Source organism: Hyla sarda, chromosome 6 (assembly GCF_029499605.1).
Source record: "Hyla sarda isolate aHylSar1 chromosome 6, aHylSar1.hap1, whole genome shotgun sequence".
NCBI classification, from domain to species: Eukaryota; Metazoa; Chordata; class Amphibia; order Anura; family Hylidae; genus Hyla; species Hyla sarda.
The window spans coordinates 219,918,705-219,934,951 of record NC_079194.1 but is presented as its reverse complement, the minus strand read 5'-3'; the positions used below and the strand labels follow the sequence as shown (position 1 = coordinate 219,934,951).

Below are 16,247 nucleotides of genomic sequence, written 5' to 3'. Positions count from 1 at the left end.
GGGCCGGACCTGACAAGTGCGGCGGCGATCTGCAGTCTGTATGGAGCGGGCTGCCGACTCCTGCCCGCTCCATACTCTGCAGCCTGTGTCCTCGGAAGCAGAGCAGGGGAGATGAGAAGCTGTGTATTTGTCTTCTCTCCCCTGCTCTGCAGACGTGCGGGGGGAGATGAGGGGGCGTGGCTTATTTTTCCCTGTGCAGACCTGCGTCCTCTGCCTTCACTCCTCCCAGCTGTAGCGTCGGAGAGCTGGGGGGAGGAGGCGCATCTGCACGGGGAGATGCATGTGGCGCTCTGCAGTATGTATGGAGCAGGCTCGGGATTCCTGCCCGCTCCATACTCTGCAGCCCCCGGCTGTTCTCAGTAGCCGGGGGCCGCCGCTAATAGCCAGCATGCGGCGATCGCCGCGGCTGGCTATTAACCCTTTATATCGCTGCTGCGGCATCTAAAGGGAGATGTGAATGCTCCCTGGTGGGCTAGTAGGGTGGATCGCCCCCCCCCCCCGCAGCGCGATCGCAGGGGGGCGATCCACTATGGAAGTAGCCGGAGGGCTTACCTCTGCTTCCTCCTGTCCCGGCTCTGTCATTGATAGAACCTGGCTGGACCAGGCTCTATCAATGGATCACAGAGCTCACAGATTAATAGAGTTTAATAGAACTCTATTCATCTGTCTGAGGATTACATTATGTAACCCGTACGGTAAATGTGAAAAAATACCAAACCACACATTTGCAATTTTTATAATATCCCAGAAAAAAAAGTTAAAAAGCGATTAAAAAGTCAGATCAATACCAAGATGGTACCGATACAAAAAACAGATTATGGCGCAAAAAATGAGCCCTCATACAGCCTGGTATGCGGAAAAAAAAATAAAGCTACAGGGGTTAAAAAAATGGCAAATAAAAAAATTTGAAAAAGTCCAGAATTAGTAAAACATGACGTAAACGATACAAATCTGGTATCGCTGTAATCAGGCGCCTAAAGTATAAAACTAACATGTTACCTCAACCACAAGGTAAATGGCGCAGAAAAGAAAACCACCAAATCTGCTAAATTATCTTTTACTATTTCAATTTCACTTCACCGATTATTATATATATATATATATATATTGGGTTCAGAGAATATGTTATTGAAAAATTAAAAGGTATCATTATAGTAGGTAATTATGGCTATTATAGGGCGAGGAGGAAAAAACGAGAGAGTGTAAAAGCGAAAATTGGCCGGGACAAGTGGATCGTCATGAGGGACAAGTAGATTTTGCTCCATTTTAGTCCCGTGGACAAGTAGTTTTTTATAAAATTTCCACACTCCTGTTTTACCATGGAAATTTGGGTAAAAAACTTTTTTTACCCAAATATCCTTGGTAAAATGAGGGTGCGTGTTATAGGCCGGTGTGTGGTATACCCCGATAAATACGGTACTTCAACAATGAAATTCCTCCTATGCGTTAAAAGCTCTCTGCGCACAATGGCTTTTGCTCTTAGTTGCAAGTTGAAAATGTCAGGAAAATCCTACTAGAACTGCTGAACTGTATTTGTGATTATTCAGAATCACTTTAAATGATCGCAGGTGTGTAATGACTTCTATTGTTTGATTGGTTATTCCTGAATACAGCCACATCCCCAATTATAAGAGGATCTGCACACTTATGCAACCAGGTTATAGAGTGTTATTTTTTTCCACGTTATAGGACAAACTAAATGGGGAATAATTCAGACACGATTTGTCTTGGCCTCATTCTTTAACATCACAAGAACCTGGCATTTTAAAAGGGTGTGCAGACTTTATACTGTGCATCCATTGTATGCTTCCCTATCATCATGTCAGTAGCACAATAATGGGGGTAAATATGCCCCTATGTACTTCCAGAACGTTGGAATAATTTTAATTACCGCCCTATATAAAGAAAAGGACCTCCCCAAAGGGGATATAAACTCACCCAGGCCCCTCCTCCAGTGAGTTTTTTTTGTCCTGTGTACCACAGGACCTGGTGTACTGTGTGTATATTTCTTTGTGTGCCTCTTGTCTTTTCAGGTTCCTCCAGCAGTTCAGAGTGACCCTGGGAACCTGCAGCAGGGATAAGAAGATTGCTTTTGGTGTCCTTTTGTTTGCGCTGCGCAAATAGCGTGGACTTACCCATTCTGTGCAGGAGAATTTGCATCCTAGGCACGCACGTGGCGCCAGTGAAGCTCCTTATTGTCGGTGGCCAGGTGACTTCCGGGTCAACCTCCATGCACTGGAAGCTGTGGCTTCCGTAAGTTATAACTTCTCTATAGTGACATTTTTTTCTATTCTTAGCACATTTTCTTTCTTCTGTATATTCTAGCTCCTTGTAGCTAGTTTTGTTATTTGTTTTTTAATCGCGTTTAGCCTCTCACATTTCCTTCGGGGGGAAGGGGGAGGGGTTAACCTTTCTCCCTTTATAAGGGTGCTTGTTTGCAGGAATCAGCCTCTTGGAGCGTTATCCAGTGTGGTAATCTGACTATTGTGTTTTGCTAAAACATAAGTCTGCTTCTAGAGTCCTTACTTTGTATTTCCCATTGCAGGTATCTCCTAGGGATTATTTTTTTCTTTCTGTTATTCTACAAAAATATTTTGCTTTTGTGATAATTTCCCCCCCCCCCCCATATTGCAGATGTCTAGAGAATCTGATTCCCGTCATTTAGGAGGGAAAGCTCAGGAAAAAAGAAGGCATTTTGTCTGTAAAAAATGCGGCATTGATCTTCCAGAAGATAGTGAATATACTTCTTGCATTACCTGGTTACCAAAAAACCAAACACACTTGTAAGGGGAGTCTAAAAGTACTGAGACTGCACTACCCTTACTAAACCATCTAAGGCACAATTGTAATGTGACCTCCTATATAGAATAAACCTAAACACAGAACTACTTGGAGTCACTTGTATAAAATATAATATTTATTGGTATACATAAAAAAAAAAAACTGGTTTCAAGAAAAGAAGGGGGGGGGGGGGGACAGCATCACAAAAAATACAGCAACATCACCGGCATATCTGCCAATCAAGATGGTAATATGTGGGTATATACCTCATTAAAGTGCACGTATTATAAATAGCAGCAATATGGACCAAAAATAGTACAGTAGTTAAACATAGTATAGTATTGTAGTAAAAGTGCCATATGCAGAAAGTGCTATAAATCTAAATGAACCACATCAATGCAGAATACATAAACAATACCCACACAGGAAAGTGCCAGTCAGAGACCGGGATGGCACCATCCCGGTCTCTGCCTGGCACTTTCCTGTGTTGGTATTGTTTATGTATTGTGTCTGTCTGTGTAGTGGTGTCTTCTATGATGCCGGGCCTCCGGTTATAAGGGATAAAAGTTGTCCCGTACCTGGACAATTGGCTAATTATGGCAGACTCCTGTCAGAAGCTGACAGAGCAGGTCAACCACACTCTTGGTCTCTTAAAAGACCTTGGGTGGATTGTCAATCTGGAAAAATCTTTTCTACAACCTCAAACAACAAAACAATTCCTGGAATTCATCATAAATTCCCAGGATATGAAGTTGTATCTTACTCCTGCCAGGAAGGCGCGAATTCGGAAGGGATTCGATTTTCTCAAGGTTCCTCGCAGAGTGTCCTTAAGAACACTAATATGTTTTCTGGGGATTCTTAGCTCCGTGGCAGGAAGCGGATCCGTGGGCACTCTGGCATCTCAGGCCACTTCAAGCAGAGATACTTACCAAGTGGAACAGGACCTTGCCAGATCTAAATTCCTCTCACACTCTGTCTTTCTTGACGAAACACTCCTTAAAGGGGTACTCCGGTGAAAAACAATTTTTTTTTAAAACAAACTAGAAAGTGTAACAGATTTGTAAATTACTTCTATTAAAAAATCTTTACCCTTCCAGTAATTATTAGCAGCTGTATGCTACAGAGGAAATTCTTTTCTTTTTGAATTTCTTTTTTGTCTTGTCCACAGTGCTCTCTGCTGACACCTGATGCATGCACGAGATCACAAGCCTTGATTCAAGAAGTGGGAAAATTTTTCTCCTGGGCGGAAGGAAAAATCTCCAGACTGTCAGCTGTCCACATGAGGGGAACTCAGAACCTTCTAGCGCATCATCTGAGTCAGAGTGTGCTGATCCCAGGAGAATGGTCTCTAAATTCAGAAACATTCCATGTTGACACTCCGGTGGGGGATGCCAGTCATAGATTTGATGGCAACAAGATTCAATCACAAGTTACCCAGGTTCTGTTCCCTATACTCAGCAGACCAACCTTGGGTGATAGATGAAATGTCTATCCCTTGGAAGTTCAATCTGGCGTACATCTTTGTGCCAGTCCCAATAAGACCCAAGGTATTAATGAAGGCCAAACAGGACCAAGCCAATCTAATAGCGGTGATTCCATTTTGGCCCAAGAGAGCGTGGTTCCCTCAATTGAAGTTGATGAGCCGGGCAGTGAGCAGGGAATATTGGAAACTCCTCCTCAGGCAAGATCTTGTGTCACAGGGCACTCAGATTTGCCACAACCTACCATCCTTGAACTTGACAGTATGGAGGTTGACAGGTCCATTCTAAAAGCCAAGGGTTTTTTGGATAGAAGTCTTAACACGTTGGCACACTCTAGAAGTCTTGCAACCAACAAAACATATGCTAGAGTAAAGAGAGTCTTTACAGCATGGTGTTCCTCAAGATCTGTGGATCCTGCTAATCCTTTGGTTTTGAAAATTTAGGAATTTTTACAGGATGGAGAATTTGACAAGGGACTTTCACCCAATACCATTAAGGTGCAGGTTGCAGCTATGCCAGCTTTTCTATGCAAGAAATTACTTATTTTTAATTAAGTTAAAAGCTTTATTAAAGCTATTGAACGTCTCCGTCCTAAAGTTCTAAGACCTATTGCACTTGTCGTGGGACTTGTAATTTGTACTCAAGAGAATCTATTTCCAACCCTTTGAACCTCTAGAAGAAGTGGACTTTAAATTTCTTTCCTCTAAAATGGCTTTTCTTTAGCAATTACTACGGCAAAAAGAGTAGGTGAGCTACAGGCACTCTCTTTAGAAGATATACCATATACCAGGTTCATGACTTTTGTCCTAAAGTATCATCTTTCGCTAATAGAAATCAACTTATTGTCTTGCCCAGATATTCTCCAGATGTGTCTCTGGGTGAAATGAACAGCTTCGAGAATTTAGATGTGGTGAGATGCCTAAGATATATCTTTTAAGAAAAGATAAAAATCTTTTTGTTTCTTTTTTTGGTGTTGGCAAAGGTAAAAAAGCCTCTAAACCCACTATTTCTAGGTGGGTGTGTAATTGTATAAATACAGATTATACCTCGGCTTCCTTGACACCTCCTGAATTTGTTAAAGGCCATTCATCTAAGGCTGTTTCTGCATCCTGAGCTGAGCAAGGCTCAATTTCTTTGGAGCAGATATGTCACAGTGCCTTGTGGTCCACGCCTGTGACTTTTTTCAAACATTATAGTTTAGATGATCTATCAAGGCATAGATCCTCCTTTGTTAAAACTATTTTGGATTCTGTTAATCCGTAATTACTTATGTAACATTATCTTGTTTTTTTCCCCCCACCCTAACTGGTCTACTATTCAACTCCCCATTATGGAGCTGCTGACATGATGATAGGGAAGTTAACATTTAAGTAGTTAATGTGTTTTCCTTTAGTCATGTCAGCAGCACAAGCTCCCTCCCTAAATTTATGTGTATGCTTTATAATTACTTACTGGAGGAGGGGCCTGGGTGAGTTTATATCCCCTTTGGGGGAGGTCCTTTTCTTTATATAGGGTGGAAATTAAAATTATTCCAAGGTCCTGGAAGGACACAGGGGGGCATATTTACCCCGTTATTGTGCTGCTGACATGACTAAGGGAAAACACATTAACTAGTTAAATGTTAACTTACTTATCTCACTCTCCTTTGGCTTTGGGTTTCCATACCGAACCTCTGCCAAGGCAGCATATCAAAATATACCTTATGCCCGGAAAACCCCTTTAACTAGCACTGTGATCCAGTAATTCTGAGGATCCATTTCTCTTATCTATGTATATAAAACTCAATGGGGGAGATTCATCAAAACCTGTCCAGAGGAAAAGCTGCTGAGTTGCCCTAGCAACCAATCAGATTGCTTCTTTCATTTTTCAGATGTCTTTTCAAAATTGAAAGAAGCGATCTGATTGGTTGCTATGGGCAGCTCAGTAACTTTTCCTCTGGACAGGTTTTGATAAATCTCCCCCAATGTGTGTATGTATGTATGTATGTTTCAGCATCACTTCCAAATGGCAAAAGATATTAACATGAAACTTGACACACATGTTACTTATATGTCAACAACAAACACAGGATAGGTGATTTAACCCTTACCCAATCCCAGTTGCTAGAGTCAGGGTTTTTATTTAAAGTCCCATACAAGTCTATTGGAAATATATGTTATTGCATAACTTCCAAACAGCTGGAGATATTTTGATAATACTTGGTACATATGTTACTTATATGTCCACTAAAAATATAGGATAGTTAATTTAACCCTAACCTACCCCCATTTGCTAGGGTCAGGGTTTTTGTTTAAAGTAAAATGTGAACAGAGTTCTGTGTCCAGCTCACCCTCTACCACATTGACTTGCCCAGATGTGGCACCCAGACGGATGTGAAGAACTCTGAAGAAAAAGCAGTGATCCAGCAATGTCAAAAGATATCCAGCTTTATTCAAAGATCCATGATAAAAACAGGTACAGCAACTGTTAGTATGTCATCAGACACGTTTTGGGTGCTTGCACACCCTTCGTCACAGACAAAAGGTGCGCATGCGCACAAAAGGCGTCTGATGACATGTTAACAGTTGCTGTACCTGCTTTTATCGTGGATCCTTGAATAAAGCTGGATATCTTCTAACATTGCTGGATCACTGCTTTTTTTGTATGTTTAAAGTGCAATGCAAATCTATGGGAAATGTATGTTCCAGCATAACTTTCGTACGGCTGGAGATATTTCGATAATACTTAGTCACATGTTACTTATATGTGAAATAAAAATATATAATAGTTAAATTATCCCTGACCTACCCCCATATGAGAAGGATGGGTTTTTTGTTTCAGGTCCCATGCAAGTATATAGGACTTATGGTACCTAACTCCACAAGCTCCGCTCTGCATCTCCTGGTGAATGTGTCAGTCCAGCTGGCAAAGACACGCCCACCCTTTAAGCCACACCCCTTTTATTTTCAGCTTACAATATCTTCTTAGTAGTCATGTTTATGAATGACTACTAAGGGTTTGTTTGTAATCTATAACCATAGGGACACATAGGTCTGCATGGGTGCTGTTGAAACAAAATGGTAAAAATCTATAGTTGCAAACGTACACCTATTCTTTATAGCAAATGTTTGCCTTTGAACACAGTTTGACAGTTATTCAATGTATAGAATTGAATAACTTTGTAAATACTTTACATCACTTACCATGTACTGATCTGAATTAGGCCATTTTCCAACCACACTGGAATCCGGCATGGAGATTTCGCTGCAGCAGAGTCCCATTGATATCAACAGGAATCTGCTGCTCTGTGCACACGTTGGAATTTCTGTGCCAGATGTTTCCGACACGGAAATTCCGATTTCCGTGACTGCACAAAGAATGAACACGTTCGTCGTTTGTGCAGAGACTGCATGTAATGCATAGCTGTCTAAGAGAAGGAGCATACCCGTGTGTTCCTAGTGCCGGCAAATTTGCACTCTCTGGAATGTTTGCATAGAGATTCTCCGAACATAGCCTTGTAGCTCAGAGTTGCTGTCAAATTTCTAGTAGTTTTTATGTAGTTTAGGAAGCATGAAACTGCTGACAGGTTCCCATTAATAAGTGTTCCCAATGATCTTTTTTCTCATACTACTTTTATCGGAGTTTAGTTGAAGGGGTATTCCAAGATTTTTTTTTATTTGACTATGCTACAGTTAGTGTAGTTCATAATATAGTGTTTGTACCTGTGTGTGACGGTTTTCTCACAATTCTTCTGTAATTTTCACTCCAATATTTATTTTTACCAGCATACAAAATGACTGTTGTCTCAGATTTTTCCCAGGTTGCAATGCGGCCGAGACCTGACTCACTAGTCAACTGATGACAGGGAGCCTGTCTGCTTCAATGGGTGGAGCGATCGCTTGGTGGGGGAGAGATCGATGTGCAACTAATGCAACAGCTGTAGGCACCCTGATAGAAAACCAAAGGTCTTTTGAATGGATGCAGCTCATTTATGTTTCAATGGGTGGGGTGGCTGATGTGTGTGTGGGAGGAAAATGGAATTCTGGGATTTGTAGGCAAAATAAGAAAACTCAAACAGGAAATACCAGCTCACAAAAAGCTAGCCACAGTGTTGTGGTAATCTCATGACATAGCCATTTTGCCCAAAGACAAGAGCAGATCCTTCCTAAGCATGTCCATTACTGTCTGCCAGGTATTTACTAAAATCACATTATGGTGCATAACCCTTTTAATCATAAAATTCGGAGAAACCATGCATAACTGGGAATCTCCCCTTTTAGCTAAAAAAAAAGAAGTATTCCTCTACACAAAAGTCCAGAAAGGCGAAATATTGACCGCATTGTCCAGTTATATCAAATTAAATATGCAAATAAAGGTTATTTTAAACCCCTTTTTACACCACAATGTACATTTATGTTGCAGTTTAGAGTTCATTTTTGCATTGGAATGTACATCAGACTTCACATCCTCCGTTATGCTTATGAACGCTTGATCTACACTGTTTTGAGAGGCTTTATAACAGACAAAAAAGAAAAGAAAATAGCTCCCAAAAACCAAGAAATAATGAAGTTAGTATTATTACTTAACTGGGTATTCCAAGCATTTAAAATTTTTACATCAATGATCAGCAGGGTGCCCATATCCAGCAACCCCACCGATCCAGTTTACACACATTGGGGGAGATTTATCAAAAGGAAAAGTTGTCCAGTTGCCCATAGCAACCAATCCAATTGCTTCTTTCATTTTGCAGAGGCCTTGTTAAAAATGAAAGAAGCGAGCTGATTGGTTGCTATTGGCAACTGGGCAACTTTTCCTCTGCACATGTTCTGATAAATCTCACCAAATGAACGGGGCCAGAAGCAGTTGGTTTAATTAATTATATAGTGTGAATGGACTTCTGAACCTGTTCATTGTGTTTATTCCAGAACTGCTGATTAGTAGAGGGGGCAGGTGTAAGCATGATGGGCTATCCTGAGAACAGGTCATCAATGTAAAATGCTAGGGAACCTTTTTAATGCTAACACTGAAACTTTTTTTAAGGTCCGGACGACCTCCTCTCCGGACAGTCCTGCAGCACCAAACCAGCGCCGAGCGGAGGTGAGTACTGTACAGAACTAAAGGGGGGTGAGAGGGGGCTGGATGATGTCGAAGGCCGCAGTGGTCTTCAACCTGCGGACCTCCGATGGTTTCAAAACTACAACTCCCAGCAAGCCCGGACAGCCGATGGCTGCCCCGGCTTGCTGGGAGTTGTAGTTTTGAAACCTCTGGAGGTCCGCAGGTTGAAGACCACAGCGGGTGGAGAGTTCACTCGAGTATAAGCCGAGGGGGGTGTTTTCAGCACGAAAAATCGTGCTGAAAAACTCGGCTTATACTCGAGTATATATGGTAGGAAAAATCAAAAGTGTAAAAACGAAAACTGGCCTGGTATCTTAAAGGGTACTGCAGCGGAATTTTTTTTTTTTTTTTTTTTAAATCAACTGGTGCCATTAAGTTAAACAGATTTATAAATCTTTTCTTTTAAAGATCCCAATCCTTCCAGTACTTATCAGCTGCTGAATACTACAGAGGAAGTTGTATAGTTCTTTTTTGTGTCAGGAACTGTGAACTAAATTTGTGATTGTTAATAAATCAACATTGGATCAATATGTGCTCCTTTAACCGGTTGCCATCTAAGGACGAGCCGGCATATCCTGAGACGGCAACCGTTGTATGGCGCGGGCTCCCGACTCAGGCCCGTGCCATACTGGCCGGCCCCCAGCTGATTTCTGTAGCTGGGGTCGGCGTTAATAGCCGACATGCGGTGATTGCCGTGGCCGGCTATTAACCTTTTAGATCGCCGCTGTCAAAGTTGACAGTGGCGTCTAAAGGGACATGTAAACCCAGTGGGGTGGATCGCCCCCCGCAGCCTGATCGTGGGGGGGGGGGGGCGATTCATTGCTGAGGTAGCCTGAGGGCTTACCTCATGTCCTATGCCGGTTGCTGTGCTGTGAATGATAAAGCCTGGCAGGACCAGGCTTTATCAATCGAGCGCAGAGCACACAGATCAATGGGGTTCTATGAAACCACATTGATCTGTATGAGGAATCTAATGATTCCTCCTAAAAGTCCCCTAAGGGGACTAAAAGTGTAAAAAAAAAAAAAAAAAAAAGTTTTAAAAAAAGACACATTAACCCCTTCCTTATTAAAAGTTTAAATCACCCCTTTTTTCCCAAATTCCATATAAAAAATATGTAACCATAATAAAAATAAACATATGTGGTATCGCCGTGTGCATAAATGTCCGAACTATAAAAATATATCATTAAGTAAACCGCACGGTCAATGACGTACGCGCAAAAAAATTCCAAAGTCCAAAATAGCGTATTTTTGTTAACTTTTTATAACATGAAGAAATGAATAAAAAGCAATCAAAATCCGATCAATACAAAATGGTACCGCTAAAAACTTCAGATCACAGCGCAAAAAATGAGCCCTCATACCGCCTCGTACACGTAAAAGTAAAAAAGTTATAGGGGTCAGAATATGACAATTTTAAACGTATACATTTTCCTGCATGTAGTTGTGATTTTTCCAGAAGTGCGACAAAATCAAACCTATATAAGTAGAATATCATTTTAATCGTATGAATAAAGAGAAGGTGTCATTTTTACAGAAAAATGTACTGCGTAGAAACGTAAGCCCCCAAAAGTTACAAAATGGTGTTCTTTCTTCAATTTTGTCGCACAATGATTTTTTTTTTTGGCTTCGTCATAAATTTTTGGGTAAAATTACTGGTTTCATTAGAAAGTAGAATTGGTGGCGCAAAAAATAAGCCATCGTATGGATTTTTAGGTGCAAAATTTAAAGGGTTATGATTTTTAAAAGGTAAGGAGGAAAAAATGATGCAATGGTGCAAAAAAGGAAAAACGCCCGATCCTTAAGGTATTAAATGGTTTTTCCAACCATAAGCATTTATCACCTATTTACTGGATAGGAGATAAATGATATATTAGTGAATGTTCAGCCAATTGGGCCTTCACTGCAGGGAAATGCTGTTCTCTGTGCCCCCTCCCCAGCTGCAAGTCCATGGCTAGGAAGAGTTTTAACCCCTTAAGGAAGCAGGGTTTTTCAGTTTTTGCTTTTTTGTTTTTTCCTCCTTACCGTTTAAAAATCATAGCCCTTAAAATTTTCCACCTAAAAATCCATATTATGGCTTATTTTTTGCGTCATCAATTCTTATTTGCAGTGACATTAGTCATTTTACCCAAAAATCCACAGCGAACTGGGAAAAAAATCATTGTGCGACAAAATCGAAGAAAAAATGCCATTTTGTAACTTTTGGGGGCTTCCGTTTCTACGCAGTGCATATTTCAGTAAAAAGGACACCTTATCATTATTCTGTAGGTCCATACGATTAAAATGATACCCTACTAATATATAGGGTTAATTTTGTCGTACTTCTGGAAAAAATCATAATTACATGCAGGAAAATGTATACGTTTAAAAATGTCATCTTCTGACCCCTATAACTTTTTTATTTTTCATTTTTTGCTCCGTGATCTGAAGTTTTTATTGGTACCATTTTTGTTTTGATTGGACTTTTTGATCACTTTTTGACCAAATTGACCAAAAATAAGCTTTTTTGGACGTTGGAATTTTTTTTACGTGTACGCCATTGACCATGCGGTTTAATTAATGATATATTTTTATTGTTTGGACATTTCCGCATGCGGCGATACCACATATGTTTATTTTTATTTACACTGTTTTATTTTTTTAATGGGAAAAGGGGGTGATTCAAACTTTTATTAGGGAAGGGGTTAAATGATCTTTATTAACACTTTTTTTTGCAATGTTATAGCCCCCATAGGGACCTATAACACTGCACACACTGATCTTTTACCCAGATCACTGGCGTGTATTAACATGCCTGTGATCAGTGTTATGAGCACTTGACTGCTCCTGCCTGGATCTCAGGCATGGAGCCGTCATTCACCGATCAGACACCGAGGAGGCAGGTAGGGTTCCTCCTGGTGTCCTGTAAGCTGTTCTGGATGCCACAATTTCCCCGCGGCGGTCCCGAACAGCCCAACTGAGCAGCCGGGACAGTTTCACTTTCGCTTCAGACACGGCGGTCAGCTTTGATTGCCACGTCTGAAGGGTTAATACAGGGCAAGTCCTGTATTACATGTCCTGTATTAGCCACGGATCCCGGCCGTTGATGGCCGCCGAGACGGCCGCGATATGACGCAAATCAACTAGTGTCAGAAAGTTAAACAGATTTGTTAATTAATTCTATTAAAAAAATCTTAATCCTTCCAGTACTTTTTAGGGGCTGTATACTACAGAGAAAATGCTTTAATTTTTGGATTTCTCTTCTGTCATGACCACAGTGCTCTCTGCTGACCTCTGCTGTCCATTTTAGGAACTGTCCAGAGCAGCATTTATTTGATCTGAGGATTTTCTCCTGCTCTGGACAGTTCCTAAAATGGACAGCAGAGGTCAGCAGAGAGCACTGTGGTCGTGACAGAAGAAAAAAAAATGTAAGCATTTCCTCTGTAGTATACAGCCCCTAAAAAGTACTGGAAGGATTAAGATTTTTTAATAGAAGTAATTTACAAATCTGTTTAACTTTCTGGCACCAGTTGAATGGACCATCAGAAGAATAGCTTGCTTGTTTATTCATTCAGAGTTTTTGACATTTACCTAAACTGCCGAGGTACTAGAAATGTATCTGTCGCGAATCTATTGTGTAAGTCTTTGTCTGTTTCTACCACTGACTCTGTAAGAATAATAAACTGTTATTTAGTATGTGCAAGCTCCTTCCTTTACCAGTTGTAAGGGTGTATGTTTTACCAGAAAGAGAGGAAAAGCTATATATGGAACAATTATGCAAAATGAGCAAAATGCAAGAGAAACAAGATAATAAAAAGTTCTAGCTATAGGGCGTATAGAGAATACAATTGCAACTGAGCCCCTGCTCTAGGGGGACTCCTATTTCAAGTGCTTATCTGGGACTAAAAGGGGTATTCACATGATTAAGGCCCCTTTGACACTACCGTCATGTTCCTTCAAAATCTCCCGTCATGATCTTCCATCACAAAGTCCATAAAAAGGCAGTCAAAGAATCCCATTAATTTCTATGGGATTTTTTGACCATCCTTCATCATCCGTTATAGCCCGTTATGACTAACGTCCGTTATTTTTCACGTGGCAAATAACGTTGCCTGCACTTATTTTTTTGTCCCATCAAAAATAATAAATAACGGACATTAAAATTTTAACATTGAAGTCACAAATAACATCCGTTATTGTCCATTATTTTTATATTCCGTTATGATCCATTATTGTTAATGAGCATGCTCACTAAAGCCTCTCAACAGGGAAGTCAAAAAGGGGTTAAATTTAGAGGACCATAATGGATCATAACTAATAAAATAACGGATCATAACGGATGGCCAATGTCCGTTATTTTACAGAATCTACATTAATGTAACTGGACATCCGTTATGATCCATTCTGAATAGTAATTTGATCTGTTAATTATTGATCCGTTATAGCTGAATAACGGGTGTCAAAAGGCAGGAACATGACAACTGATAGGATAGGAGATAACTAGCAGATTGATGAAAGACTGACCACTGTGACCCCCACAAATCCTAAAACAAATGTTCTCCGGATTAATTGTGTAGTCGCATGCATGTGTGGCCAGCTCTATATTCTGATCATTGCCAAGCTCAGCACCTGGCAATGTTCAGAAGCCCCATAAAGAAAAAAATGAAGAGCTGGCTGTGCATACTTGCTAGAGCTCCATTCATTCGGAGGACATATGTCCTCTGTTCTTTGAATCAGATACCTACCAATCCACTAGGTATCCCCTATCCTGTGGATCGGGGATAACTTTTGATAAGGAGAATACTCCATTATATACTAATTGTCTCTCCTTAGGATAGGCCATCAATATATGATTTGTGGTGTCAGACCCTTGGCTAGCTGTACCTTCATTGTGCTGATCAGTGGGGTTTCTGAAGGTCGGCCCCCCACTAAACATTGATGGCCTATCTACCATTTGCACTTAAGTCAATGTGCTGAATATTTTACAATAGTTTATTTTATATTGTAGCAAGCCCTGATGTTATCATTGTTTTACATGACAACAAGATGTTTGAGATAAGATTTTCTTCTACGGAACAGAACATCTTTCAATTAATGTGTTTTCTGAGTCAGAGTAACATAAAATGTTAAATATTCACCATGATACAATGGGGCAAAAAAGTATTTAGTCAGCCACCAATTGTGCAAGTTCTCCAGAGAGGGCTGTAATTTTCATCATAGGTATACCTCAACTATGAGAGACATAATGAGAAAAAAAAAAAAACATAAAATCACTTTGTCTGATTAATCTTAAAGAATTTATTTGCAAATTATTGTGGAAAATAAGTATTTGTCAATAATAAAAGTTTATCTCAATACTTTGTTATCTACCGTTTTTTTTTGCCAATGACAGATGTCAAATGTGTTCTGTAAGTCTTCACAAGGTTTTCACACACTTTTGCTGGTATTTTGGCCCATTCCTCCATGCAGATCTCCTCTAGAGCAGTGATGTTTTGGGGCTGTCTCTGGGCAACACAGACTTTCAACTCCCTTCAAAGGTTTTCAATGGGGTTGAGAACTGGAGACTGGCTAGGCCTTGAAATGCTTCTTACAAATCAACTCCTTCATTGCCCGGGCAGTGTGTTTGGAATCATGGTCATGCTGAAAGACCCAGCCACGTTTCATCTCCAATGCCCTTGCTGACGGAAGGAGGTTTTCACTCAAAATCTCACGATACATGGCCCCATTCATTCTTTCCTTTTCATGAATCAGTCGTCCTGGTCCCTTAGCAGAAGCAATACTCTTCTGGATAATCCAAATGCTCTCTAGAAAACTTCAGACGGGCCCGGACATGTACTGGCTTAAGCAGGGGACACGTCTGACACTGCATGATTTGAGTCCCTGGTGGCGTAGTGTGTTACTGATGGTAACCTTTGTTACTTTGGTCCCAGCTCTCTGCAGGTCATTCACTAGGTCCCCCTGTCTGTTTCTGGGATTTTTGTTCACCGTTCTTGTGATCATTTTGACACCACGGGATGGTGCCCCAGATCGAGGGAGATTATCAGTGGTCTTGCATGTATAATAATTGCTCCCACAGTTGATTTCTTCACACCAAGCTGCTTGCCTATTTCAGATTCAGTCTTCCCAGCCTGGTGCAGGTGAACAGTTTTGTTTCTGGTGTTCCTTCAAAAGCTCTTTGGTGTTGGCCGTAGTGGAGTTTGGAGTGTGACTGTTTGAGGTTGTGGACAGGTGTCTTTTTATACTGATAACAAGTTCAAACAGGTGCCATTTATACAGGTAACGAGTGGAAGACAGAGGAGACTCTTAAAGCGAAACTATCATTAACTAAACTTTCCCTAATCCCTCTCCCCATCTGTCCCTGACACTAACCACCTCTATCTCTTTATTAATTTGTAATGATATCCCTGTAAAAAATACCTTGTTTATGCCCTCTTCGGGCAGGAAGTGGGCGTGGACCGGCAGGCGCGATGTCATCTGAAGCCTGGCCGGGGATCATTTCCGCCCATCTTCCTGTATGCTGCGCTCCCTCTCTGGAGCGCTCATAGAGGCATAGATCAGGACAGGCCCGTCTCCGCTCTCGTCTCCCTCTCTGTCTCCAGCATGAGAGATAGACTGCAGCACGCATGCTGCAGAGAGAAGAGGCATATGAAGGGGGCGGGGATATTCAAATTGTGCGCGCCGCGCGCAAACAAGCGCTGTGCTCGCTCTCTTCCTGATTCATATACAGGCAGAGAGTGAGCTGTGAACGAGCATTTCGGACCACGCTGGACCACGCTGCCTGGCCAGCAGTGGTCCGAACGTGCTGAACGTAATGGGGGCAAAAGGATTCCTGAGCCATATAGGGTGACATCTAGTGGCCAGGTTTTATAATGTAAAAAAAAACAATAAAAACAAACTTTTTTTTAATTTACA

At 41.1% G+C, this 16,247-nt stretch overlaps 1 protein-coding gene across 4 annotated transcripts in view; it reads left to right on the top strand.

Moving 5' to 3' along the window:
- SPI1 (Spi-1 proto-oncogene) overlaps window positions 1–16,247 on the top strand; it is an 84,588-nt gene that overhangs the window by 14,427 nt on the left and 53,914 nt on the right. Inside the window, exon 1 of one of the 4 annotated variants that reach the window (XM_056526527.1) lies at window positions 9,165–9,338. The exons of 2 other annotated variants lie outside the window; for them this stretch is intronic. In XM_056526527.1, coding sequence (XP_056382502.1) covers window positions 9,237–9,338 — 102 coding nt within the window. In that variant the 5' untranslated portion in view covers window positions 9,165–9,236. Of the gene's footprint in view, window positions 1–9,164; window positions 9,339–16,247 lie in introns of those variants that run through there. One more of the 4 variants, XM_056526525.1, reaches the window with a different exon arrangement.